This window comes from Ptychodera flava, chromosome 22, assembly GCF_041260155.1.
Source record: "Ptychodera flava strain L36383 chromosome 22, AS_Pfla_20210202, whole genome shotgun sequence".
NCBI lineage: Eukaryota > Metazoa > Hemichordata > Enteropneusta > Ptychoderidae > Ptychodera > Ptychodera flava.
Window position 1 is genome coordinate 20,266,027 of NC_091949.1, and position 25,849 is coordinate 20,291,875.

General features: G+C 38.8%; 1 protein-coding gene across 1 annotated transcript; it reads right to left on the reverse strand.

Moving 5' to 3' along the window:
* Positions 1-2,145: 2,145 nt before the first annotated feature.
* On the reverse strand, positions 2,146-25,735 carry LOC139122925 (uncharacterized). Its single transcript, XM_070688797.1, has 16 exons — positions 25,352-25,735; positions 19,358-19,478; positions 17,090-17,386; positions 16,070-16,354; positions 15,411-15,686; positions 14,583-14,849; positions 13,679-14,014; positions 12,922-13,266; positions 11,694-11,985; positions 11,057-11,329; positions 10,753-10,911; positions 8,739-8,766; positions 8,565-8,602; positions 4,409-4,537; positions 4,073-4,162; positions 2,146-3,689 (listed from the first exon to the last, which is right to left on the reverse strand). The coding sequence occupies exons 8-16, from the start codon at positions 12,928-12,930 to the stop codon at positions 3,235-3,237; spliced, it is 1,473 nt and encodes a 490-aa protein (XP_070544898.1). The 5' UTR covers positions 12,931-13,266; positions 13,679-14,014; positions 14,583-14,849; positions 15,411-15,686; positions 16,070-16,354; positions 17,090-17,386; positions 19,358-19,478; positions 25,352-25,735; the 3' UTR covers positions 2,146-3,234.
* Positions 25,736-25,849: the final 114 nt, after the last annotated feature.

Consider the following 25,849-nt stretch of genomic DNA (forward strand, 5'->3'; position numbering starts at 1 on the left):
TTTTGGACATTGTTAAAATGCAAGTTCGGATAATGGTCATCGTGGACTTTGAGGAAACGTTTCAATGTGAATCCTAATTGTCATCAGAGGTGTTACACCATGGCCAATGGTACACTAAGTCACGAAATTTCCTTTGCATACCGTATTGCTGACGTGAAATGAAAGAATGATGAAATTCCTTGCTGTCATAGGTAAGTTTCGGTCAATTTTTCTCAGAAAATAGCAAAATTGAGCTTTGAAAGTTTAGAAAATATCAAGTTGGCTTTGTGGTGTGAAAACTCCAGTGATTAACCCTGGACACGTGATTTGCGAGTCAATGATAAATCTACTGATTTAAAGCACTAGATTGTTCGTGGCGCACGTGGAAACGATTAACCGCAGTAGAAAAGGGAAAAATCAATGGAGCATGTACATCGTCACAGACGAACAAACTGCACAGTGTCTACGCACGATTCCTATTCCGTGGTCTGTGATACTTATAACGATACACTTAAAGATTACTTCAAGGGGTTATGACTCAACTTATCCCTGTGGAAAATTGGCGTCGCCTCGAAATTTAAAAACAGTGAGAACGAGTACTGAATTTAAGTGTTCATGCTAGAGTGTTAATCTACTAATGCTTCATTCAGTAGTCAATATGGCTGCTTCCCCTGTAAACTATTTTTAATTACATGCTTTGAGCCTTTATGTCAAAGGTTTCGAGACCTCAATACCGTTTGAATGCCACCAAACATTTTTCTCATGCATTCGACATGACGCAATTAGTTTCGATCCGATTAGTTTCGAGCCACCAGAGTGGCTGTTTACATGTGCCTAACTCCTTACCAGAGTTCATCGATCAATTTTAGCAGACAAATAAATCGTGATTGGTTTATAAAATTAGACTTAAGCCCAACCATACACGCTTGAAATCTTAAAAGGTCTGTGGCTCATCTTATTGCCGAGGGGATCTGAGTTTACGATCCGAATTTATTACCTGCATATTTAGTCTTCTCGGTTCAATACGTGACTCAACGTAGATGGCCATGGAATAAACATATATTCAAACATTCTAAACTTATTTTTTTCCAGCGTTACATCGTCAAATTCTCTTTGAAGATCTATAGGCTAAACCAGCTTTGTTATAACTAGAACCTTTACATACCATAGGCATCGGATTAACCGTAGGAAAGCTCTGTCGTGCAACATGTTGCATGGCAGGGCTCTCGGCATCGGAGGTGGTTAAAAAGAAGCATACAACTGTATAGTCAGAAGATGTAAAAAAAATCTTTGCAGCAGTGTTGCTCTTTGGAACAAACAACATTCAGGTACAGTTGACAGAAAAAACATACAATCCGCGTCGTCGCACTACGTTTTGAGACCTACTATGAAAAAAAAAACATGTTACTTTTTATTTTACTGAAAGAACGTTTCAACATTTCAACATTAAAGCATGATATTTGCGTGACCTTCAACTGAGTAAAATGAAAACAAAAAACAAAAAAGGTTTTTTATACCTGCTGGTATAGCGAACCTTTACAGAGAACGTTGCTATTTTAGTCTTGTTCGTAGATTCTACAGTGATGTGATATTTTAAATACTGTTCGCCTATTAGAGGATGACTTGGCTGGAGGACTACAAGAACTTAACGTGGATACAATTCCGAATATGTTTCCAGAAATTTTCCATGTGGGACCTTAGTCAAGTTCGCGGCAGAAATGGGGAAGAGAATCAGACGACTCAGACCTGTTTGTAATTACTTAGGTATTCAAATACCTATGTGGGTCAAAGGTCACCGTGTTCCACCGTAATGAGTCATCGATAGTTCCGAGTACTGCACTGAAAATACGTCAGGAATTTTTTGCAGCTGCCTCAACTTTCGCTTTTAAATCTCTCTTTATAGAAAGCCTTACGTAGTTGTAACAAATATATACATTAATCTGGAGGCGGATTAAACACCGAATAATATCAATAAAATGTCACTAGCTATTTTGTTGAGAACAGGAAGCCTAAGAAACAGGTTTATTCTGGTCGACATGTTGAAAATATTGATCAAATTTTGAACTATACGTATACCACAATGGCGGAAACTAGTAAACGTCTGAGTACGCTGAGTACGTAAACGGTACAATGTAACACGCAATTCCATGAAAATGAAGAAGTCGATTTAGAAAGGTATAAGTATATTTATTATCCATTTGTAAAATATATTTTCATTGTATTCGTATTTTCTAAAATACTATTATTTTTACAGTTTTATGTCTCCAATACGCGTTTAACTCTGATCGTAACGAACGTATTCTAGATATTGATCGTGAAGGATATTACGTAACGACATGAAAGCGAAAGAATGCGTCATGGTTCTTTTGAAAAATGCAGGTCCAAACGTCGTGGGCATAGAGATGAACTGTTTATAGCTGTCAAGTTCGATTACCTCTTTCAGTAAGACTATGTGGACAGTCTACCGGTGTGAAACTCATCGTAAATTATAATGACTATAAGAATTCTGAATAATGACCAAATAATAGCAGGTTTTCGAAACCTACCGTTTCCTTTCATTACGACAATAGTTAATAGTGTATGAAAGAAATCCTTCAACACACAGGCTAAATAAAAACGTACAGTTTGCATATACTTTAAATATACTGGGTACACATCCGCTGTTTGAAAGAAATCCTTCAAGCAAGACAAAGTATTTGCCAGGATTGTGTTTCAAAGTAATCTGATGAAATTTTGTTCTACATGAGAGTAAAGTATTTTAAGTACTTCGTAGTTCAGAAGATATGAGGTCAGGCAAAAACACAGCTACACTCTAAGTACGCCGAGTTTCAGGAGGGTTTTTTAAAAGTACAAAACCATCAGTTTTCGAGATAGTATCTTTATATGTCACAACCATTCGCCTGTGTGGCCGTTTGCTTCATTTGAGAAACGTGTATGTTTTTGTAAGTTCCAAAATCAATAGCCAGTTGATTGAGAGAAAGTCACATAACCGTAATCTTATGGAAACCTAACACATGTGACTTCTATCACATGGGTTTCTACTAACACTTGCCCGACATATGACTCAAAACATTAAAATGGACTAAATGACTATTGTTGTTACAGTAAATTTATGACAGAAAAATAACCATAATGTACATCTTCTGTAATTGTCAAATATCAATCGAATCACTTGATGAAATACTAAAAAATGTGTAGGATTAAAATAATGAAAACAGTACTGTAGATAGTCAGAGCAAGCAAGCGGGCAAATTTTCATTCAAGCAACTCGTAATTACTTTCACTTTCGATTTCATTCTGATTTGCATATGTGTGTTCTTCACAGCATTGCTCCCTGTCAGAAGTCGCTCCGTTTACAGATTCGCACCAATCATCCGATACGGTGTTGACGTCTTTAGCACCGGGACTCCCGATCAGCGGCATGTTCTCGTATGGCACACGCTCGCAAACGTCAGCCTCACCATTGCTGCGTTGTCGTTCATCATTAAGTAAAGAGCCAACATCTCTCGGGGGAATTGGTTCCTGAAGCAATTCGTAGACACCTTCCTGTCGTGTTGTCTCTCGGGAATACTCGTGTGGCAAGTTCATGTACGTCAGAGATTCGTCCTTGCGAGACTCGTGGCTACGTGACAGACCCTCCACTTCAATGCCTTCTGACGTCATCTGTGAACTTCGTTCGATATTTGTGTAATGTACCGACTCGACATCAGCTAAGCGAGATTGAAAAATAAAAATAGCATTTCGATAAATAGATAAATTATAAATATAAATATTAATACAATGGCATTAGAGCAAAATACAGTTTGATCACTATCATGTTGTTTTTCAGTTTCGTGTAGAAAATAGAAAAAAGTCAAACCCATGAATGTAAAACGATAAAAAACAAACATTGGTCCATTGGTAAAACTGATATTTGGCTCAGATACTCAACTTAAACAGGTATTCTTCTCACTGGCTTGTTCACGCATGAGCACATACATGTAGACAGACATACAAGCAGGCAGACAGACAGGAAAAGACAAACATGCTTTTCATACAAACTGAAGGAACTTGATCATACAAAGTGTACTTGCTTCAACTTTAAAATATTTACCTATCTTGTTGTCCTTAGTACCGTGTATCCCAGCTGAACGGTCAGCAGAAATTACATTTTCGTACAGTGTGTTTTTCGTTGCCTTTGAATCTGAAGATGAAGATGTTCAGAAATTTCGTAAGGACAGTCACATCAAGATTCATTCCGAAAGTTTTGAATTAATCAATGTAACTTGACTGTGTTTCTTTTTTTCTGAGTGGTTTGTACTGTTTAGCACAATGGCTAAAGTACCAAGTGATGTTAACATAAAATTTCTGCATGTAAAACTTTCAGAATTATGAAAAACTTAAAATTGCACTCATAAACACTAATTTTTAGAACTCCCCGAGAAAATACCTGTTTGTTTTCTCTTTTTCTTGTCTTTCTGTGGAACGGCATATATTGGCATGTGAACAACTGCTTCTTGCTCTTCAGATTGGCTAGTCTGGGTTGCTCTGCCCTCTTTTGGGAGACTAAACGATATCCCTACAGGGGAAATAATGTTCGGTGAAGATTACAACGGACAACATTTACAAGTGTTACACAATCGAACTAAACATAAAAACTCTCATAGAGATAACGTCTGAAACAATTCTGTTGACTGTTTATGTTGGCTCGACAACAAACAACAACGGCTAATATAATAATAATAATAATAATAATAATAATAATAATAATATAACAAGGCAGTATTGCTGAAGGCAATGAGTACTTGGGCCGAGATAGAGTAATTTTGAGGACAATATATACTACTATTCAAATATGGTCTTGAATTTCCTCCTGTCAATTAGGCATTTGATTAACTGAGTAATTAATGAGGTACAATATGTGGTGTCGTTAGGTGTCTTATCATACCAAATATGAAGGATGTAGCACTTGTGGTTACTGAGTTGTGGACAAATATATATATTTGAGGTCAAAGGTCATTGAGGTCACGTCACATTTTGTCATAATAATTGTATTGCTAAGTTATTCCTATATACCAAAAATCAGACCTCTAGCTCTATTGGCTCGCTCAAAATAAGATATGCGCATAATTAATGAGGTACAATATGTGGTGTCATAAGGTGTCCTATCATACCAAATATGAAGGGTGTAGCACTTGTGGTTACTGAGTTGTGGACAAATATGTATATTTGATGTCAAAGGTCATTGAGGTCACGTGACGTTTTGTCAAACAAATTATATTGTTAACTTATCCCTATATACCAAAAGTCAGACCTCTAGCTCTATTGGCTCGCTCAAAATTAGATATGCGCATAATTAATGAGGTACAATATGTGGCGTCATAAGGTGTCCCATCATACCAAATATGAAAGGTTTAGCACTTGTGGTTACTGAGTTATGGACAATAATGTATATTTGAGGTCAAAGGTCACCAAGGTCACATGATATCTTGTCAAAATGTCTGAGATATCTGCGTGAACCGATGGACTCACTGATGGACTCACGGATGGATATGACCCAATCTATAAGCCCCCTGGACTTTATCCGTGGGGACAAAAAACTGTGTCACTGCATCCTTTAGGCAATATGAATACGATGAGAAACTAAATTTTTATTTTTCTTGGCCTTATACATGAAAGTCTATGGAGAACTGCCTTATACATGGGAGTCTATGGAGGTGTAAACTAAAAAGTCCTCTAACACGGCCAAATTCGATCGCATTGTGAAACAAATCGACGTGCATCTGTATGGGTTTGGGTACTATTCTTGTGCAAAGTTTGAAAGAAATTGACCAGGCATGTCTGAGATATCTGCGTGAACGGACGGACTGACATGACCAAACCTATAACTCCCCCAGGACTTCGTCCGTGGGCACTAAAACACAGGCGCTCCTTAGTTGGGTAGTCTGCTAAGTGGATCGATTTTCGGATCGATCTATTGATCCCGTAGTCGATATGCCCACCACTGCACCTAAATACTCACAAGGTGTGCAACACAGTCACTCAAAAAACACACCACCCGATTTGTCAACTGGCCGTGCGCTCGCACAAAACATTCAGAACTACACTCCCATATACCTAGTTGGATCACAAATTTAACCATCTCCTCGAAAATCACACTGATGAATGTGTTACTCGCGTCATCTTGAAGAAATCGGTCGTGTTTGTGACCAAGCGCGGTGAAATGCGGCCTGCAGAACGATTCTACCATATGATGTCATTTTTTCCACTGCTGATTGGTTCAACTATACTAACACCAGTGACGTTTAGCCATGACCTTTGTTTTGGCCGTTGATTAGCCAATCAGTAGTATTTAGGTTGCAGTGGCGGGCATATCGACTACGGGATCAATAGATCGATCCGAAATCGATCCACTTAGCAGACTACCGAACTAAGGAGCGCCTGTGACTAAAAACAACGCAACAGCTACACTGGCGGTAGGTTCATATCCAGAGCCCCGTACGGTCTGCCGCCGTCGCTTGAAAACAATCTCATAAACCTGGCCATATGGGCAACTGTGTATGAGCAGCTGGATGATTGACTTCCCGGAGAAGGCGAGCTGTCACGTTCAAGCTCAGGATTATTTGTCGATCAAATTTCAGTAAATTTACCTTACCTAGATGAAATTTTGTCTATATGCTGAAATTTCGCCGAAGTTTGACAAAATTGCATCGATTTTTCAGGTTCATATCCGACATTTTTGAGTTTTGAGTGCAGACAGAAATAAGTTTTGAGGCAACATGGCTGCGACCCCATGTTGACCCCTAGCCCTGCGTACGATGCTATGTGCTACAGCTAACACACAGCATCGTACGCAGGGCTAGCGAGAGAGTTGCCGACATCGACGGTTATTTACGAGAAGTGAATAAAAGACTGTCATTTTTGGAAGCGATCGAGTAGCTGAGGTAGGCTGGGATACGACTTGGGCCCAAGAACGCTGAATTTCGGCAGTAATTTGGCTTTTTACGTCAAGTCCCAAAATGGATTTGAAGTCACCGACCCTACGTACGCGTACGGGTCTTTGCAGGGCTGTGGTGAGCGGGGCGATTAGCTGTAGCGGAACACACAGCATCGTACGCAGAGCTAGTTGACCCCAAGTGAAAATGTGTTCGCGATCAAATCTTCCTATATTTTTTTCAGAATTTTCGACAAAATCATTGCTTCTTACATCTTTTGTAAATATAAAATATTAAAATAAAAATGCGATGTGCCATGTCTCCAGATTTCTAAAATATAGTTCGTTGACCGTTCGACGGAATACTCATTTCGCAAACTTGTGACGCAGTTGAAATTCAATACTGACCGCCAAATAATCTTAATGAGACGAGATCATTCTAGACATCCTCCAAATTATCCAACCATTCGCGTTAGAGTTCAGCTCGCTTAGAGGATCAAAACATTCTTTCGGCCTTCGTTTAGATCGACCCTAATCTCTCCCATTTAGGAAATAAATACACAAGCTACCTTGACAAAACTTCGTGCACCATCCAGGACCAAACACACTACAAATCTGTCTTGACGTCATCATCTCCTTACATGGTAATCGGCATACCGTATTTTTTAGCAAAGGAGACACAGAATACGTCGGAGTATTCAGTTTCAAAACGTATTACATTGTGTGATGTTGTCAAAAAAAGGTAATGTTACTGCAGTGGTATAAATTACAAAACACAAAAGTTCAAATCAGTTTATTTTGGACTGGCTTTACCCAACATTTCATATTGTTTCTTATGCCAGATTTGACCACGTGCTTACTGGCGACCCCTTTACATGCAAATTTTGTGTCAAATGGTGTGTTCTCCTGGAAAAACAAACGTACGATTTCTATATGAAGGAGGCGAAATTTGCCCTCAAAACTCGAAACCACCCCTTTATGGGGTGTACTAGCTATTTTGAACGAGCTTCTCGAATCTGCAGCTCTATTTCGAAATGATGGTCTGGTTTTCTCAGCTCAAGGATAAGTGTTCTCCATCGCTGTGGGCATTACTATTCTCAACTGGGGGTACAGTTTCCAGTAGTAATGTATTTCATTGTGTCCGGGATATAAAACCTTTCCTTTTTACAATTTTACTTCGATTAACACTAGTCCACATCTTGTCAGCGATTAAACATGTTTCAAGTTTAAATGTTAAATTCTGGTCTCGATCCCTCTCGTTCGACCAAACTGAAATTACCCCTCCCACTTTGGCTCGTCCAGTAGGTGTAGCAAGGGTCGTGCCATCGCCTAGGAAACGGAGGGTGCATTAATTGTTGCATTTCGATGCACATTTTGATTATATTCAGAAGATTTTGTGGCAAAAACTCAGATAGAGAAGCATTAATATTCACATCTCACTTATTCAAGACTGGCTGAGAGCAGCACTTCCATTCAGTTAACATCATTACGCCATTTATTATGCCAAGAAAGATGAAGTCAAGACATTTTGCCCTCCCTGGTCTCAGCCAGGAATGGTTATACCTTACAGAGTTTTTTCCCACGGAATGAAAACAAATGTACTTGGGCTGAGGCCCAAGTACAATAATAATAATAATAATAATAATAATAATAATAGCAATAGAAAACTTACTTGTGTACTCGATTTCAGGCCCTCCAGCTGCATTGGATCTGATATAAAAAAAACAATAAATGTCATAAAGAGAAAATAGCTAGATAGAGTTAACAATGATTTTTATTGAAATGATTAAAGGTTAAATATACGAACTGATAAACGTTAGGATCGAAAAAATATACGTTACTCTACCTCTGTATGTTCCTTCTTGAGTTTACTCCTGTCAAGACACAAATGTATTTTGAATACATTAATTCGAAAAGGGGGACAAACTGAAAGATACCGTGGCAGACAAACAGGTCAGTCACAATAAGTTGCCTAAATGATTCAAAAGGAATTGTAACCTCCACAAATGTAATAATCTCCATAAATGTAATATCAACCATAAATGTAACAAAAATCAACCATAAATGTAATAAAAACACCAACCACAATTGTAATAACTGGTAACCATAAATGTAATTAAAAAATCACCCATAAATGTAATACTTGTCAACCATAAATGTAATAAATCTATTTTGTCGTTGCAATTGAGGAATTAGCCCTTAAATATTCATCTTTGTAATAAGGAAAGCAACTCCACACATTATTCATATCTTAATTGTTTTCGTTTAGTGTGTTGTGTACATTTGAAAGTGTATTTTACGTTTCCCTATTTTGGTACAAAACTGATTGGCCATGGTGAGACACAGCTGTAATCTGAACGTCAGTGCAGTCTCTACTCCACAGTGGAGGAGACTGTATAACACTACGATCCTTTAACGCCTTTATCGAAATTTGCCGTACTTTCTTAATCAGTCGCCTGAAATTCATCTTATGTGGATAAATTGTGTGGAATAATCGATAGATTTTCTGTATTCCTATGTTGTCCCACTTGATGTTTGTTCCTTCACTGGGGATGTTAGGATGTCTAATTTTGTTCTACTGTGTTCAAGGTAGTGTTCGTATTGTTTTTACTAGATTTAAACATGGATACATGTTCTCGTCAATATGTTAGTGTCGTAAGTTTCTGTCATAAGGTTGCATATTTCTCTGCTATTTGTTCTGATCATCTATCATAAACTTTGTGTGGTATCACTGTTGACGAGTTATTTTGACGCTTCCTTATTATGTAATTATCAGTGTCTAGAACTGCTGTTCCGCTTCCATTATCTAACGCTTTGATCGGTACCTTGCCGTTTTCTGATAGTATTCTCAAAGTATTCTATTCTGTGTTTCGGAAAGAAAACCTATAGTTTCAGGAAAGTATGCAATAACATTACACTAGTCTTATTAAAGTTATTATTTACTTTGGGCATTGATAAACAAATGATCACATATGCAAGTTCAAGTTTATTACATTTATGATTGAGTTTTATTACATTTCTGGTTAATTTGTTTATTACATTTGTGGTTGCAGGTTGTTACATTAATGGTTGACAGTTTTATTACATTTGAAGTTGATTTTATTAGAATTGTGGTTGATATTATATTTGTGGAGATTTTTACATTTGTGGAGGTTACAAGGACTAGACAGAATAAAATGATGATAAAATGAGTATAGATGATCGTGGCCAGATTTCGAGGTGTTTGCATGAATGCTTGTGTTTTTTTGCCAACACAGATCCCATGCAAAGAATCCTGTTAGTTTTCTCTGTCTCATCAGTTGCTATAAGTCCTCTCGCGCCCCTGATACTCCTTCAGATACGTAAATGTAGGTCAAAGGTCATCCAAGTTATCCTTAAAACGTCGGAAAAATCTAATTCTGATCAACATCCAACCGAAACCAAACTTTTAGACCCCGTTGTTGTTGTAATTATTGACTTCGGATTATGAGATACATGAAAGGAGGTCAATGATCATCCGAGCTTCAAACAATTCAAACAATTTAGGAACATATCTTTCTCCAACTGTAGTCAATATCCAACAAAAGAGCATATTTTGAGACTTTGTCGTTGTTGAGAAACGTAAAAGAAGGTCAAAAGGTCATCATAGGTAATCATGCAAAATGGGAGGGGGAATTAGGTCCTGACTGGGTCAACATCAAGCAAAACGAAGTTTAATTAACAAAATGATTTTAAGGACCTTTGAAAACAGTCTCATTGGTCTGAAAACCCTAAAAACCCAGAAAGGCATGCAAAAGCTCGTTTTCCTAAAAGCATGCAAACTCTTTGATTCACATTATCACGTATTAAAGATGCCAGAAAACGCCGTCTGTTTTACCCACTTTTTCTTTTCCGTTTGAAGTATCCTACTACGAGCAAGGCCGTGGCGAGTGGTAACATCAATAAAACAGCTAAAATGCCAACAATCCAAATACCCTTACTAATGGGACCAGATTCATCGCCTGTTACATCCGTGGAGGGAGGTGACGCTGACAAATGATCTGTAAGTAGACATGGTGAGCGTAAAAAACTTGAAAAACAAAAGTCTGTCGAGGATATTACACTGCGAAGCAATCCAGGTGTTGGAAAAATGTTATGCACGGGGTCTCAAATATTCAGTTGTAAATCGGATCGAATAAAACGTACCTAATGTTTTTTGTTGAACTGTTGAACTTCTGCTTTCGCCGAACACATTCTCGCTCACTACCGTCACAGCATAGAGTGTAAGTGGTTTCAACTCCTTAATTACGATCATCTCATTTTCCGTCGTCTCTGTTGCTCCTTGTTCACCGGAGGATAATTCTAGATATTCAACATAGAAGCTCTGTTTTTCTCCTCCGTCAAAACCAGGTTTCCAAGTCACAATTAGTGTGTTTGACCTCGCAGTGACATTGACATCCGTAGCTTCATCAGGCTTAGCTGCAATGATAGGGGAACGGATGAGAATGATTTGCCAATTATTATGAAGTCAACAGTATTTCCATGTTTACTTTACCTGTTCAAATGTTGTATTTTACGTGTGCATCAGATCAACGTCATACTTGAAAAGTACAGCCAAAGTCATCAAGGTGTATTATACTGTAAGACTTTGTAATATTATGCTATCATATCATCGCTCTTCCACCTTTCTGTAATCGACTTCTTGTAGTCAGTCAAATAATAACTGACTCTTCTGTCTGTCAGTCTGTCTGTCAGTCTGTCTGTCTGTCAGTCTGTCTGTCTATCTGTTTGTATGTATTTGCTAAAAAGCGACATGCTTGTGAAAATAAATGAAAATGCTCACTTTTTTCTCCAAGGGTGATGGTGAAATTGGCTATTCCCATGTGATTACTGGCCCGGCATATGTACTTCCCATGGATATCGCGAGTGACATTGTTTAAGGTAAGAATACTTGTGACGACTGAGCCATTAACGCTGTAATTAAGTCCCGAGATAATAGGCGTCCCTTCAACCGGGTCATACCATGTTATATATTTGGGATTGGATTGCCAGTCTCTGGCACACCAGTTCTGCAGACTCGCCTTGATTTGCCCTCGATTGGTTATTTCGCTCTCGATGCAGGACAATCGGTGGATCTATAGTTTTATGAGGAGAAAACATCGTCAAAAGCGACATAGGGGGCGACATTTAAAAATCGTGACAATACAAGACTTTATTGCAAAATAAGGATGATATATATATGATATAATAGCTTTGTCAATACCAGTGAATTTTGTGACGTCATCCTCCTAGATTATTACTGATAATGTATCTGATTATTCAACATTGTGACCCTAGATATTTTCTACATCTACAAATTTACTGGCATTGTCAAGACTATAAAATACTAGTAATAGAAGTTATGTTCACCCTCCCAGCCTATGATAAACTCAAGCAAATTTTGCACTCAATAGTGTACTCAGCTTCGCCTCGTACTTTATGACAGGCAAAGTTTGCTTTTGTACATTATTGCCTAAAGTCCAACAACCTCCTCCAGGACCGTTAGATTCAAATCTTGTTGCAGATTTGAATATCGGGTTGCTTCATCATGTAATATGAACAATAACAGAGATAAATAATTAAAACTAAAGTATCATGGTATGCATCATCAACTGCACTGTAATACTCTTAATTACCCATCTTGCGTTTCAATGCCCTGCAAATGTGCGGTAAGAGCATGTTTACTGAACTCGCTTGGGTCTCAGATGGAGAAAAAGGTCGTATAATATAGCGAAGGTTGCACCCTGACGCTTCTTGAAAGAAGTATTTTGTCACAGACTGTTACGAATTGAATGTGATCAATAGTGTTGTTATACACTTAAGAAAGTGGTCAAGACCAGAGTATCACGCTCGTAGAAGCTTAGATATATTCTCAGTAGTCATGAAGTAATACCGAAGTGAATCGTCATTAGATAAAGTCCACCGGATCTCAACAGAGATCGTGAGTTGTGTTGATTCGCTCACATCACTGGCACAGAGGGGTAGACATGCGCAGTTCCTTTGGTTTACAGAGACATTTAATCTATACTTACAATGCACATTCAGCCTCAAAGTAGCAAAATCAATAACAGAGTCAGCATCGTTGGGTTTTGTCACGTCACATCGCAAAGTAGAACCGTGATGACGCCACGTCAACCTTAGAGCAAAGTCTTGTTCGGATATTTTACCACCACATAGTCCGTCTCGATGAGACTTTGGATGCAGCAATGACGTCATTTTCTCATTGTTTACGTACCAATTGAGATCAGCGGGCGGGTTACTGCTGCATGATGTACACCTCACTACTAAGGTCGTATTCGCCTCAAAATAGTCTTCATCGCGAGGGTAGCTCCTCTCTATCTGCAGTACAGCCTTGCAATTTTTTGGATACTTTGAAACTGTTCGTGGTAAAAACAAACAAATCTTACATTGGTGCTCGTTACTTGGTTTCTCAACTTTGTAAAGCAAATTGTAAAGGTTTCAAAAATTTGTAAAAATCTCAAAAAATTGTGGAAGTCACACAGTGTTTATGTCCTACTTTCATACATTAAGCCCCCGGGGTAAGGCATTGTATCTCTTTTTTGACCCGAATGGTCTATGTACTCATTTCAACGATCGCTAAGAAAAGTTTGAATGGCACCCCAGATTCAGGTGAATGAGAAGGTCAAGAGGTCAGAGTACATGACATGTTGATATGACCTGAGGTCAAAGTTTTCATCTGAATCATGTAAACCACAAACAGAGTGTACAGCACTGATGATCGGTTAATGTGTAAAGAGCCCATCGTCGCACACGTGTATGAGTACTTACAGTATACTGTTAGCGGAATCTGACTTGATTCTACACCATGCGTATCATCGAACTCTGTGTTCCGCGCTACACATTTGAACGGTGCCATGTTGTGCTCTGGTCTTGTGATAATGCTTAGCATCTGTTCTGATACTTTGCCGTTGAAGTCACCGATGCTTTCATGAACATCCCCGATGCTGACAGACTCGTCCCCGTCGTGGACATAGGAACCGTTCATGTACCAAGATATTGTTGCTGCAGGGTTACTGCTGCTCGTAGTACATGTAAAACTGACCTCGTTACCGGATTCGATAGGACCCACATCGCTCGCATAGATGTCTACTTTGTTCGCTGGAACTGAACACAGGGATCTTCACATCAAACTTATGCAAAGGTTTGTTGGACTCGATCAAAAGTAAAGCCATCTTCAGGAATTGCTATTAAACAGACAACATTTTAATCACTCCAAGTGTAATTGGTTTCTTCATATGAAATGGTGAGTAAGCATTAAAATCCCTTAAAAGGCCAGTAAGTGAAAGATTAAATCTGTGATGATTTTTTTCACATTTCGTTAAATGGCAACCACAGTTTCTTGTTTAACTTCCCAAACATGTTGACATACATAGTATTTATTTAGCTTGTCAACTCATCCTGTACATATGTAAAATGCATTTCTATTTTGACCAAGTGAATTCTAGTCTGGGCTACAATTCAGATGAAAACAATAACAGCGCATTTTAAATGTGTAGTCTATTTGTTGACAAACTATATAGTGTTTCAACATTTTTTACAATTGATATACGAAGTAAAAATAGTGCTAAAATCATTAAAATTTTCATCTTATAGCCCCTGACGGTATTGCAACAGTTTTGTATACAGGTTATTCAATTTTAGCGACTAGAATAAAATGAGAAGTTACCCTTACAGTATATGTCAACAAGCGTTGTGTTGCTTCCGTGCCCGGTCCCTCCGATTTCGTCACAGAACTGGTTTTCAGCTCTACATGTGTATGTTCCCCATTGTGATCTGTGGATGTTGTCTATGGCCAGTGTCCTACTTCGCGTTATAGTTCCGTTAGGGTAGATCCACTCTACATTATTTGCCTCTGGTTCAGATTCTACTGCGCATGTCACATTTAGGTTCTCACCTTCTCTGACATACGTTACTAAAGGGACTGTAACGACTGGTTCATCTGAAAGTACATAGGTCAGCGAAGTGGTCCAATGAAAATTGTTCATTCCGCGTACGAACTGACTGAACAGCCCCCGGGGGTACTTCCATAGAAATATGTACGGGTAAGTGCCGCCCAATATGATTACTTTTTCGCTTCAAAAATCCCTAAATATGGATCCATTTTTCATCAGAAAAATACCCTAAGCAAGGGCCAGTAACAGAACAAATGTTCCATGCTTTAGAAAAGCCTCCACATAAAATAGGGTAAATGTGAAAAATTCTCAAAATTTGTAGAGCAAATCTCAAACAATTGGTCTTTTTTGAAATATGTGTTTTCAATTTGGCACACCCCCGTATGAAAATACTAGGGGAACCCCGGGCTAAATAGTTAAAGAAATCGACGACATGATTTCTTGTAGCTACCTGAAGTGTATTATAATGAGATTATGGGTGCTAGCACTTTAAGAAACTGCAAATTTCTTCGCATGGAGCGCGTTTAGAACACCAGTCTGTATAACACGTATCTGTTTTGACACAAAAACAACTCCGTAAAAAGACTACGTTTGAGGTTGGCACTTACACTGCACTGTAACCGAGGTTGTAATACTATTCTCACCACGGATACCATTGTAGTAAAGGTTGCTGACGACACACGTAAATAGTAGTTTGACATTATTTCTTCCGGGTTGAATATTGTCAATAATCAGTGGGTTTGACCTTTTTGCATGTCTCTCACCAGCTTTTTTCCATTTCACATCAGTATGTTGTGGTCTTCCAGGTGTGCAGGAGCAGTTGATTTGTAATTTGCTACCTTTCTTTACTCATACTGTCGGTAGCTTCATCGGTTTTGGGGGATCTGAAATGTAAACGCTCGACTTAAAAATAATATATACCCTTTGCTATTCGGTAACTATCAACAGCATTTTAGTCCCGCTGACAGCATTTATGGGTATTTTGTGACCTTAAGACGCCCAGTTTTTTGGCTTGCACGTTCTGTGCCATCTGTTTCGTCTTCCTTTGACTAATAACGTTCAGAGTCGCACTTTATGTGAGATGACTTAATGATTTTAGACCATTTAATACAAAGGATCACCAAATTTATGAAACTGTGGTACATAGTGACATGTCTGCTATATCACTACAATTTGTATATTAGCTGATCAGTTTAGAATGCCACATATCCTGTATGACGTCCAAGTGAATATTACATTTTTTGAATTAATAATCTTACATACTTACACTGAACATCCAATTTTATGTCTTTAGGGCAAGTTAGTGGCAATGGAATGCTTGTATGTGTCAGATTGCAGTTAAATAGAGCCCCATTGTCTGTTCTCTTCACCTTCTTCGTATACGTCAATGGACTGTTTCCCTTTATCATCTCTTCTCCATTTTCTGCCCAAGTCAAGAATCCTGGTGGTGTGGCTTTGTCCTGGACACTACATAGAACATTTAGTGTACTTCCCTCGATGACTTCATTGGTGGGACCAATGTCAGATAATAAACTGCATCTTGGTCCAGAATCTGTGAAAGAGACTTGGACATCACATACATTTCGTACTCTTGCTTTGTGTCTTCATTGTAGATTAGGTCTTAAAAACAGCTGTTGTTGGAGGGCGGAATCGGAAGTCATTGATGCTATAATGTCTTATATAAATCAGAAACCATTGCTTAGCAGCATTTACGGTACGTTCCCTGGAAACTGACACACACTCTTTACTTTGCTGTTGCTATATGATCAAAGTTAAATTATCTTGATATTTTACGACATCAAATACGGTAACGTCCTTTTCTGAACGCAAACTAGCCAGGTTTGTGTTTAAAAATACATCATAACATGGAATCTCCAGTGGAAGATAAATTGTTTTTTAAGATGAGCTCTCGCTGATCACACGATTTATTATGCAAACCTAAATATTGAAGACGTCTTTCAATATTTATTTTTAGGATAAATCTGAACAAAGAATTCGTCAGAAGTCGGGTAATCAATTCTGGATGTTTAATCCAATTCTTCCATGATACCACCAACTATTAACCAGTCGGACGTAAATACTTAAGTTTTGAGAAACACTTTTCTTTATAGTCGTACGAAATGTACCAATGTACATTGTACACTTGGTCGCTGAATTAAGTAATAAAATTCCGTTTGAATGTAACACTTAATAGTTTTCACTTTGTGCATTGTAAAATTCAACCTCGAATAAATGGTTGAAGGACCTTCCTAGGATCACTGATAAATGTTCAGTACCTAAGACATACCTAGAACGATTACTTTAGTTATCTTTGATAGCTTTTTATCCGGAAATTCACATGACCAGTTTCCTTCATCACTTTTAGTCACGTTCTTGATGACAAGGTTCCACTCATCCTTCAGAAAATTACGAGAAAGATAGCAGCAATCATCTACAAATGAAGGTTCCGGTGATATCAGTTTTCGGTTCTTCATCCACAAAGGTAGTGAAGCAACAGTCGACTTGCAGGAAAGCTTAGCTGACTGCCCAACTATAGCTATTTTGGTACTTACTATTACTTCCCAGTCAGCGCTGTCTCCATTTACTACTATCGACAGACATGAAATGGTGATATGTCATTTACAGATCAAGAAGGATACAAGACAACATTTGCGACTTCACAGTAAAAAATATACCGTTTTAGAGACAATCGGTGACCCATCACAAGACTATATAGATTACACGTACACATTGCGTATACCTAATAGATACTTACTATATCTATTGTGTTATAAAGTATCTATTGTGTTTATTTTAAACATGCTTCTTTATGTTTTTTATTATGTCTCTCATGTAGAAATAAGTCACTTATGACAAGATATTAGAGTAGCGCCAATTTATATCAGAAAACATCTTATTATACTAGGTTACCCATAGGAAGTACAACTTAAAATTATGAAATTGACTTACATGTAGAGATATAAGAAACTGTAGTTACGATACTGTCATGTTCTCAAAACCATAACAAAAGTTACATTAAACAACTATGTGAACATGCTCAATTTTAAATTAAAGTGAAATGAATGGAGCATTTATTTCTTGAGAGAGGTCTGCTAGAATCAACTTGTACTCTGCAGAGAATGTTCACGATTTTTGATAAGGATATTAGTGACTGTGTATCTGCTCGTGCTTGTGTTTCACTTATTTTCAAGATTTATTTGTTAAAGAATATTATACGGTCTGAGGATGGTGATGGTCAACTGAAAATTTGAAAGTTCAGTCCATTTCAAAGAGCAAGATTGCATTAGTTGACGTTATTTTGAATAAAGAATTACAGACTGTGAGTAAAGAAATCATTTTCTAAAATAACAAAATAAATATGTAAGTTACTGTTCAGTGTCTATTTATCAATTTCGGACAATCCTTTCTAAGTCAAATTACGAATAGAGTGCAAGTGCCATGTTCTTGCGAAGTTATTCATTTTACAGTCACGTTAGATGGCATATACATGTATATTTTCTGTAGCTATGTATTTACTTTGTGCCTATATTGTAACGCTTCCTATAATTGAAAAAGCTCGAAGGGCGATGCTATGAATTGTCAGTGTCAGAAAAAGATAGCAAGTTTTGTTTTATAACAGAAAGGTATTTTTTATATTCCCCTCGCAAGATTTGAGCAAATGTTTTTTGCTATAGTCAGTCGCACAGACCGGTCGCGGTTTAAACTGGAACTCGAAAAAATCGTCGTTACATTCGCGCTCTACTGAACCAAACAAGGGACTTCTCTTGACTTCTTGTTTGAATTTAATATAATTTGTTGGCCCCGATATCCCGAAGTGGAGTAATTTCGACAAGAAGTGTGAGAAGATACTGTACCATTCAAAACAACCATTCTCTATGTAACTTTGAAATTGGCCAACTTGTGCATGAGGAGGATATACAGGCCGCCGTATGCCCGGAGTTCTATGGTACTAAAATTACTGAAGGTTACCTAAGGTCATAGGGTCATGCAGTCTCTATGTCAATTGCTACCGCTGAATATTCGTAATTTGATTTTTAGAAACGAATCTTCGACAAGTTCTAGATTCACACTGTATTCTAAAACATGATTGCTTCATGTCCGTTCGTCATTCAAAATAAGATGCAAAAGTGAATTAAAGAGTTAAATGAATAAGGAGATCACTTGGCCGTCATTAGTCACGGACCATTTTAGAAATATGCACCGAAAGGAGTGACTACATTTCAATCTAATTCAGAAACCTGCTTCTTTGAGAGGGGGGGGGGAGTTGATTTAGGTGACATGTGGCAGCAGAGAGAAAAATCGTAGCTATAAGGTACACTATATCTCGTGCAGTACGAGGTTTTCTTTTTCATCACTGTTCTTGTCTACTCGCTAACAACTTTAACAGCACATACAGAAAGAAATACCGTTACTTTTGGATTTTGTGATTCTATCCCTACAAATACATTGTATTTGCAATCCTCAATATGTGTATCTGTAACAACAATCATATCATATCAACGACTCATTCAAAAAATATAAAAATGAGGAAAGTTTTCCCCGCCATAGTGTTTACCTGCGACACCGGCCAACGTAGAAGTGACCAAAACGACAGTCAACACTGACAGATGAATGATCAACATGTTACTTTGGAAGAATTTTCTCTTAGACTATCCAATAGTGCCTCCTTGTAGAATCTGTAATTCAAGCGGAAGGTGAATGGGATCACACGCAGTCTTTCATACAAAAACATGAAAAAACACTTAATTGTAGTTTTTTCAACTCCAAAGAATAATGACCAGGTATTTGATGGCCATTATCGATTCCAGAGCCGCAATACTGCTACTCTAATGCAAGCAAGAGATGCAATCTTTGCTTATCAGAAGAACAGCAAATAACACGGACGAATCTTCGCCGTTATACACGTTCTGTACAACGTTAACGTTGTCTCAAATCGTCGCCACCGAAATAAAGTTTTCGAACTCTAATCTACATAGGACCATAAAAGTCCAGACTTTTTTTAATCCAAAGACGTATGCAAGGTCATGCATGAAACTTGAGTAACAGATATTATTACTTTCAAGTTGAAATAATACGTGTGTATTTGATATCGCCCTGCTTTGCCATCTAGCACTTAGCATAGTTCATAATCCATGTTTCTATAATTCTGTCATATTGAATCGTTCTCCCAAATTCCCCCGTTTCTCACAACATAAGAGTCCTTTGGTGGGATAAATCACACGCAATTCTTGTCGACTGAGACCAAAACAGTCGTGGCGCCAAGAAATACCAGCACGGGATCAGCAACATGACGTTTAGGCCTACACAATTAAAATCTACCCGGAAACTTAGGCCAAAAAAAAAAAAAGAAATGTTTCTGGTCAGGCCTTTCTTTAAAAAATGGTGCGGCGCGACGCGGCCTTTTTTTTTTTTTTTTTTTTTTTTTTTTTTCCTCCTCCTCAAGGGAGGGAACAGGGTCAGTTAAAGCGCCAAAGCTTAGCGGCTAATTTGCATAATCATTTGCATATCATTAATTTATATTTGCATATGGATGTAAGCTTGCACATGCATCCACACATACATGTACACTCACAACAAAATGCAATGGTAACACACAAGTGTGCAGTTTGAACATCATGGAAACTCTTTATTACACTTAAATAAATCATCACAGTATTGTAATTACAATTGCAATTAAAACAGAAGATTCAGATTGAAACTTTGAGAGCAAGAAATGGTTCGTCTGATTGGAGTTTCATTAATACATATATTGCTAATAAATTGTCAAAACTTGCCAACAAAGAGGAAATTCACAAGTTTAAGCTTTACACAATTCAAATGCAATTCAGTTTTATATCATTTTTGAACGACAAACACCGCGAATAATTTTTCATCACGGGGATAGATTTCAACCAGCGCCCCCCCCCCCCCCCCCCCCCGCATAACGCCCACTGAACATCGTCGTTCGATTCTTGATTTTAAAAATACCACCAAGATGATCACAAGACATGAACTAAGTACAACTAGAATCCCTCGAAAATCAGGTGTAAAATCTTTCAGAGAACGTGTCAGAGTGGAACCACACGCAACGCCAGGATCAATGTCAACACGTTATGAACCTGTCGACCAACATGGCCGCCGCCATATTGAAATGTATGCAATGTGAACTCGATCGCGATCGTGATCGTACTCAGACAAAACTCATCGTTGTACAATCATAATCAACCTCATCAGTCAACTCCTGTTTCTTTTGCGGTCCATTTCGTTGATCAAAGCATGGGAATGTGATCAAAGGCCCTGCTAGTGCTACACCGCCTACCTCTGTGAACACTTGTTCGCGATGTATAAGCTTACTGTCTTTGTTGGTCGTAATAGTCGTTCTGGAATGAAAATTTGTGAACAACCCAGCCGATTCTTCTATTGTTTTAACGTTCCTCTCAACACTTCCGGACAACTTATCTGATGCATACCATACTTCACACCTTCCACTTTTTCACCAGGTTAAAAGTTGCAGTGAGCGCTTATGTGTAGACAATGCATGCATCAGCTGGTAGCTACGCAGAGCGTGTGAACTAAAGGATGGCGGGAATATTTTAAAGCGTAGCGGAGAGAATCAAAGCGTAGCGGGGGGGGGGGGAGGCGAAAGCGTAGCGGGACCGCTATGGCCTGGGGATAACACTGAGTTTTGTAGTTTTATCAATATAGTAACATTTAAACTGTTCATGCAGTCACTGATCATGTGCCCCAAAGAATTTTCTTTCTCTTCAGCCGTTTTGGTTTGGTGTTATAGTAATCAGTATGTAGTTTGCCACAGCCGCCGGCCTCAAACCAGGAAAAAAGGATGACGCGCTGTTGTTCAAGTGACGCGCGCGCTGACCAGAAACATTTCTTTTTTTTTTTTGGCCTTATCCTTCTCATGGAGGAAATCTGCATTCAACCTCCACATCCGTATTGTTTTTTACGACCATTTGTCATTCTGACCTGATAAATATCGCTTACTTCATAGAATTGAAGCATACCTCACAAGGTCAAGTCTAAAGTACGTGATGCGGCAAGTGCAAGTTGCGCTAGGTTAACGTTGCAGCCTCCATATCCTCAAGGCTACGTATCATATACACTGTTCGACATAATTAGAAGTTATTCGGGTATTATATTATAGCTTTGTCAATACCAGTGAATTTTGTGACGTCATATCCATACATTATTACTGATAATGTATTCCATTATTCAGCATTGCGGCCACACAGCGAGCAAGTTTTTTTTTGGAAAACGAAAAAAGGACTGCGCATTTAAAAGGAGGGGAAATATCGGATAAACCAAGTAATACACAAAACTATAAATCTTGACAATGGTTCACATATTGTCGATAATAATGTCTTACTGTACGATTTATTACATTTTTTGAGTCCTCACGCACGCACTTGCCGTCTGTCTGGCTGGCGCTCAGCATGCAGTCCCCGTCCGATACCTGCGATACGCTGGTTGTACTACTACGTTTGTTTACAACATGGTTCGCTTCGTTGCCGTATAGGTGAAACAGAACTCAGTACGTTTGCAAACTCCTAGACGATACTGGGTTTGACACATGGCATATTATGTATGTCAGTGGCCATGTAAACGATGCAAGCGTGAAAGGCTACTCGAACCAGCCGTACACGGGCCAACAACGGCAGCTTGCTGTCATCAACCTTGACCGGAAGTGTCTACGGAAATTACTACGGAGCCATTCAAAGTCTCGGTCCAAGGTCAGCTACTACCAACAATCATGACGATCGTGGACTCTCCGTTGACCTAACATCTCGGCCACCTAATTCTGATGCACTGACTGTAATCGGAGACAACTTTCATTCATCGTTTTTTTCTCCATCTCTGTGATTTTACCTTGCCTTGTTCTCGATATTGCGACGGTACCGAAACCCTCTAGTAATGTTTGTCAGCTGTACCTTTCAAGCACCCGTTTACGTCAAGTTCTGTCGTTCGCCGAAATAAAATAGCTCTTCTCAAGGAGCCATCGAAAATTAAATGTATAGACACAATTATTATTGAAATATAAACATTTGAATAACAATGTTGAACTCTGTTGATATCGTTTGCAATGAATGCTGTACTACTAGCGACATAATAATGATCGTATTGATCAGCTGATACATGCAGCTCGCTGATCATACTGATGTCGATGCATGAACATTCCGTTTTCTTCATCTCTGGCATTTCACCGTGTCGACTTTTTGAATGGCATGATATTTAAAGGTGATGTTTCAAGTTTGATATAGACGGTAGGGATGCAGTTACTTTTCATTTCCTTCGAAAATACATCGTTTTTCAATTCAAAATGAACCGTGAAAGTGCTGGTCATTTTTTGTGCTGAACGTGCGTGTTCAGTGCAGTGCACTGTGCAGTGTGGAGTGCATGTAATATGTACAGAGTCAGGGCCGATCATGCTGGACGACGCTCACTGGCTTCAAACTCAGTTATAATTTCCTTTTTTATTCGTTTTCTACAACTACAAATTCACTGGTATTGCCAAAACTATAAAATAATAGCAATAATGCACCCCCTCCCGGCCCATAATGGACTCAAGCAAACTTTGCACTCCATAATGTACTCGGCTTCGCCTCGTACATTATGTCGTGCAAAGTTTGCTTTCGTCCATTATGAGCCGGGAGGGGGTGCATTATTGCTTAAATAACCGATTTATCGTATACCCATGCCCATAATTTTACTAATAGGACGAAAAACCTAAATTTTGAGGCTTTACTTTATTACGCCTTGCGCATAAATATCGGAATATTTATGTGAACAGGCTTCTATCATAAAGTATACAACATCACGCGCGACATCGCTGCAAGTCCTCGGCCCGGGTATCTCAATGAACCCCAAGAAGAAAGACACCGGGATTCAAAATCGTCATACAGGAGGAACCTTTCAAGGTGCAATATGCTATTACAATTGTAACCGATCAAAAACTGTCCCCAGCTTAATCTATCCTGATTTCGAACGCGCTCGATCGTCGTACGGCACGGAGCTCGCGCGGAGAGGGGCCGCCATTTTGTTTGTTTACCCTAAGAGTTACCATGTCAACAGTCGTCGCGCGCGCGACATCGCTGTCACGCCACGCGCTCACTACCTGTTCGGGGGTAGACCGTGCACAGTGCCGGCGCCGTGCGAACGGCAGAATGTTTGCTAGAGCTTGGCCAAAAAAATACGAGAACTTTAACAGGAAAACCATGGGAAAACATTACAAGACTCAACATTTTATTTCCGTATTTGGCAACCAGAAATACCCGTGTTCCTCGAAGCCCTTCAATTTTTTACGTCGGCGACATCGCTTCGCAGGCCGGGAGCGGCAGCCATTTTGTTTGTTTACGTTATTTACCAACAAATTGCTAATGTAGTACGGGAGAACTCCTAAACCGATGACGTTTATCGTGCATATCTCGACGTTTACCGTGAAATATCACGGCTGATATTTTACGGTGAACGTCACTAGGATGAAGCAATATGGGCATGGGTATATGTAATTATTACTATTACCGTTACTACTAAGTGGCACGTCGCGGCCACCAGGCCGGAGAGTGCAGACTCGGTCACCATGCATGATGCTGTAAAGTCATATCAACTCCTCAATATATAGATTCCTCAATGCGTTCACAATTGGTACCACACAGCAACCAGGACAGTTCCAGATTTAACTTGTAACAATTTGGAATAGACACAGTTCAAGATCTACTTTTAAAAAATTGACACAATGTTTTTTGATGTCGAAATACAGTTACATTTTAGTAGTTCCCGATCAGTCATTCGATTTATGTTCTCCGAAGGTAGGCTTATATAATTTTTGCGCCCCTTCCTTTCCTTTGAGCCCCCGAGTCAATAGTGAGTGTTCCCTTGAACCTTACCAGTCTATCGAATACATGAATGTAGGTGCTACCAAGTATTTCTTCAATAACGAAAGAGAAATACGTACATTAAATTCCACGCACACGCCACCATTTCGACGGAGACGACACTGTATTGTTGACCGTTGTAGAAATTTTACTACTTTCTTTTTGTACGCTTGAATTTCAACCTACTAACAACTCATACTTTTCCATCTTACGAAAAGATATGATGGCATATTGTTTAATTGTCAGACAGCGAGTGGTAAAACAAGAGACGTCATGCCAATTGATAATAATTCCCTTGTAAAATGATGTTTACGCGTAAGTCTATTTCAAACCAAGGTTGAAGGTTGAACTTTCGTTTTGTCTTTATAAGGAAACAAAACTCTTTGTCATAATAGGCTCGTGTTGGGTAAATCGGTTAACACTGCTCACCGTGATTGAATAAATAACGAACGTATACATCCACACCTTTATGAAAGGTGGAAATTTTCGCCGGCGAAAGTATCGTAATGAAAGCATTTCCAACGTGGCATCTTTGACCCTCAAAAAAGACTAGGGTGTTTGGTGGCATCTCTATTGCAATCGTTATTTTGTGCCTTGCACACAGAAATCGACGTGATGAGTTGAAGATTGTTCGCTTCGCGTAGTATTTGCAGTTCACCATGGTTGTCAATAATTTTACCTACCTGTGCCTACAGATCGTCCATGCATGTATGTACATATAATTTGTTATCACCATTTAACCCCCAAAATCATATCAGATTAACTTTGACCTGTCTGTAACGTTGTTCACTGTAGGCACTTACACGTTGAGATCAGAGGTAGGTATCGACTTCTGCAATTTGGCCTCGTGATGTAATCTCGCTGAGCCAAGCCTTTAAGGTATGACATGTACATAGAACACTAGAAAATGAACTGAAAGGGAAGTCACCACCAAAACGTACAATTCTTTTATAGCATTTCAACGAATTCAACCCTCAAACAATCAACTGACTGCCCATAGGATGAACGTTTACTTCGTTTTAATAGGCTGTCAAAGAATTTTCATAGGTCAACTCAGAATGGTAATTGTGTCTTTCGCTTTACATGATGAACCGGAAAAACTCGTGATCGCAGTCTATACAAAAGTATGCTACAATATTTTCTGTACGTGCCATGACTTTCAAGTGATCCAAGACCGCGGT

What these genes read in the sequence shown, in the direction of transcription:
- LOC139122925 (XM_070688797.1), bottom strand. An exon ending in CTTCAAACGGAAAAGAAAAA is followed by an intron (nt 8,767 to 10,752) that starts GTGGGTAAAACA and finishes GTGTCTTGACAG; the next exon opens with GAGTAAACTCAAGAAGGAAC. An exon ending in TACTAAGGACAACAAGATAG is followed by an intron (nt 3,690 to 4,072) that starts GTAAATATTTTA and finishes AATCTCGCTTAG; the next exon opens with CTGATGTCGAGTCGGTACAT.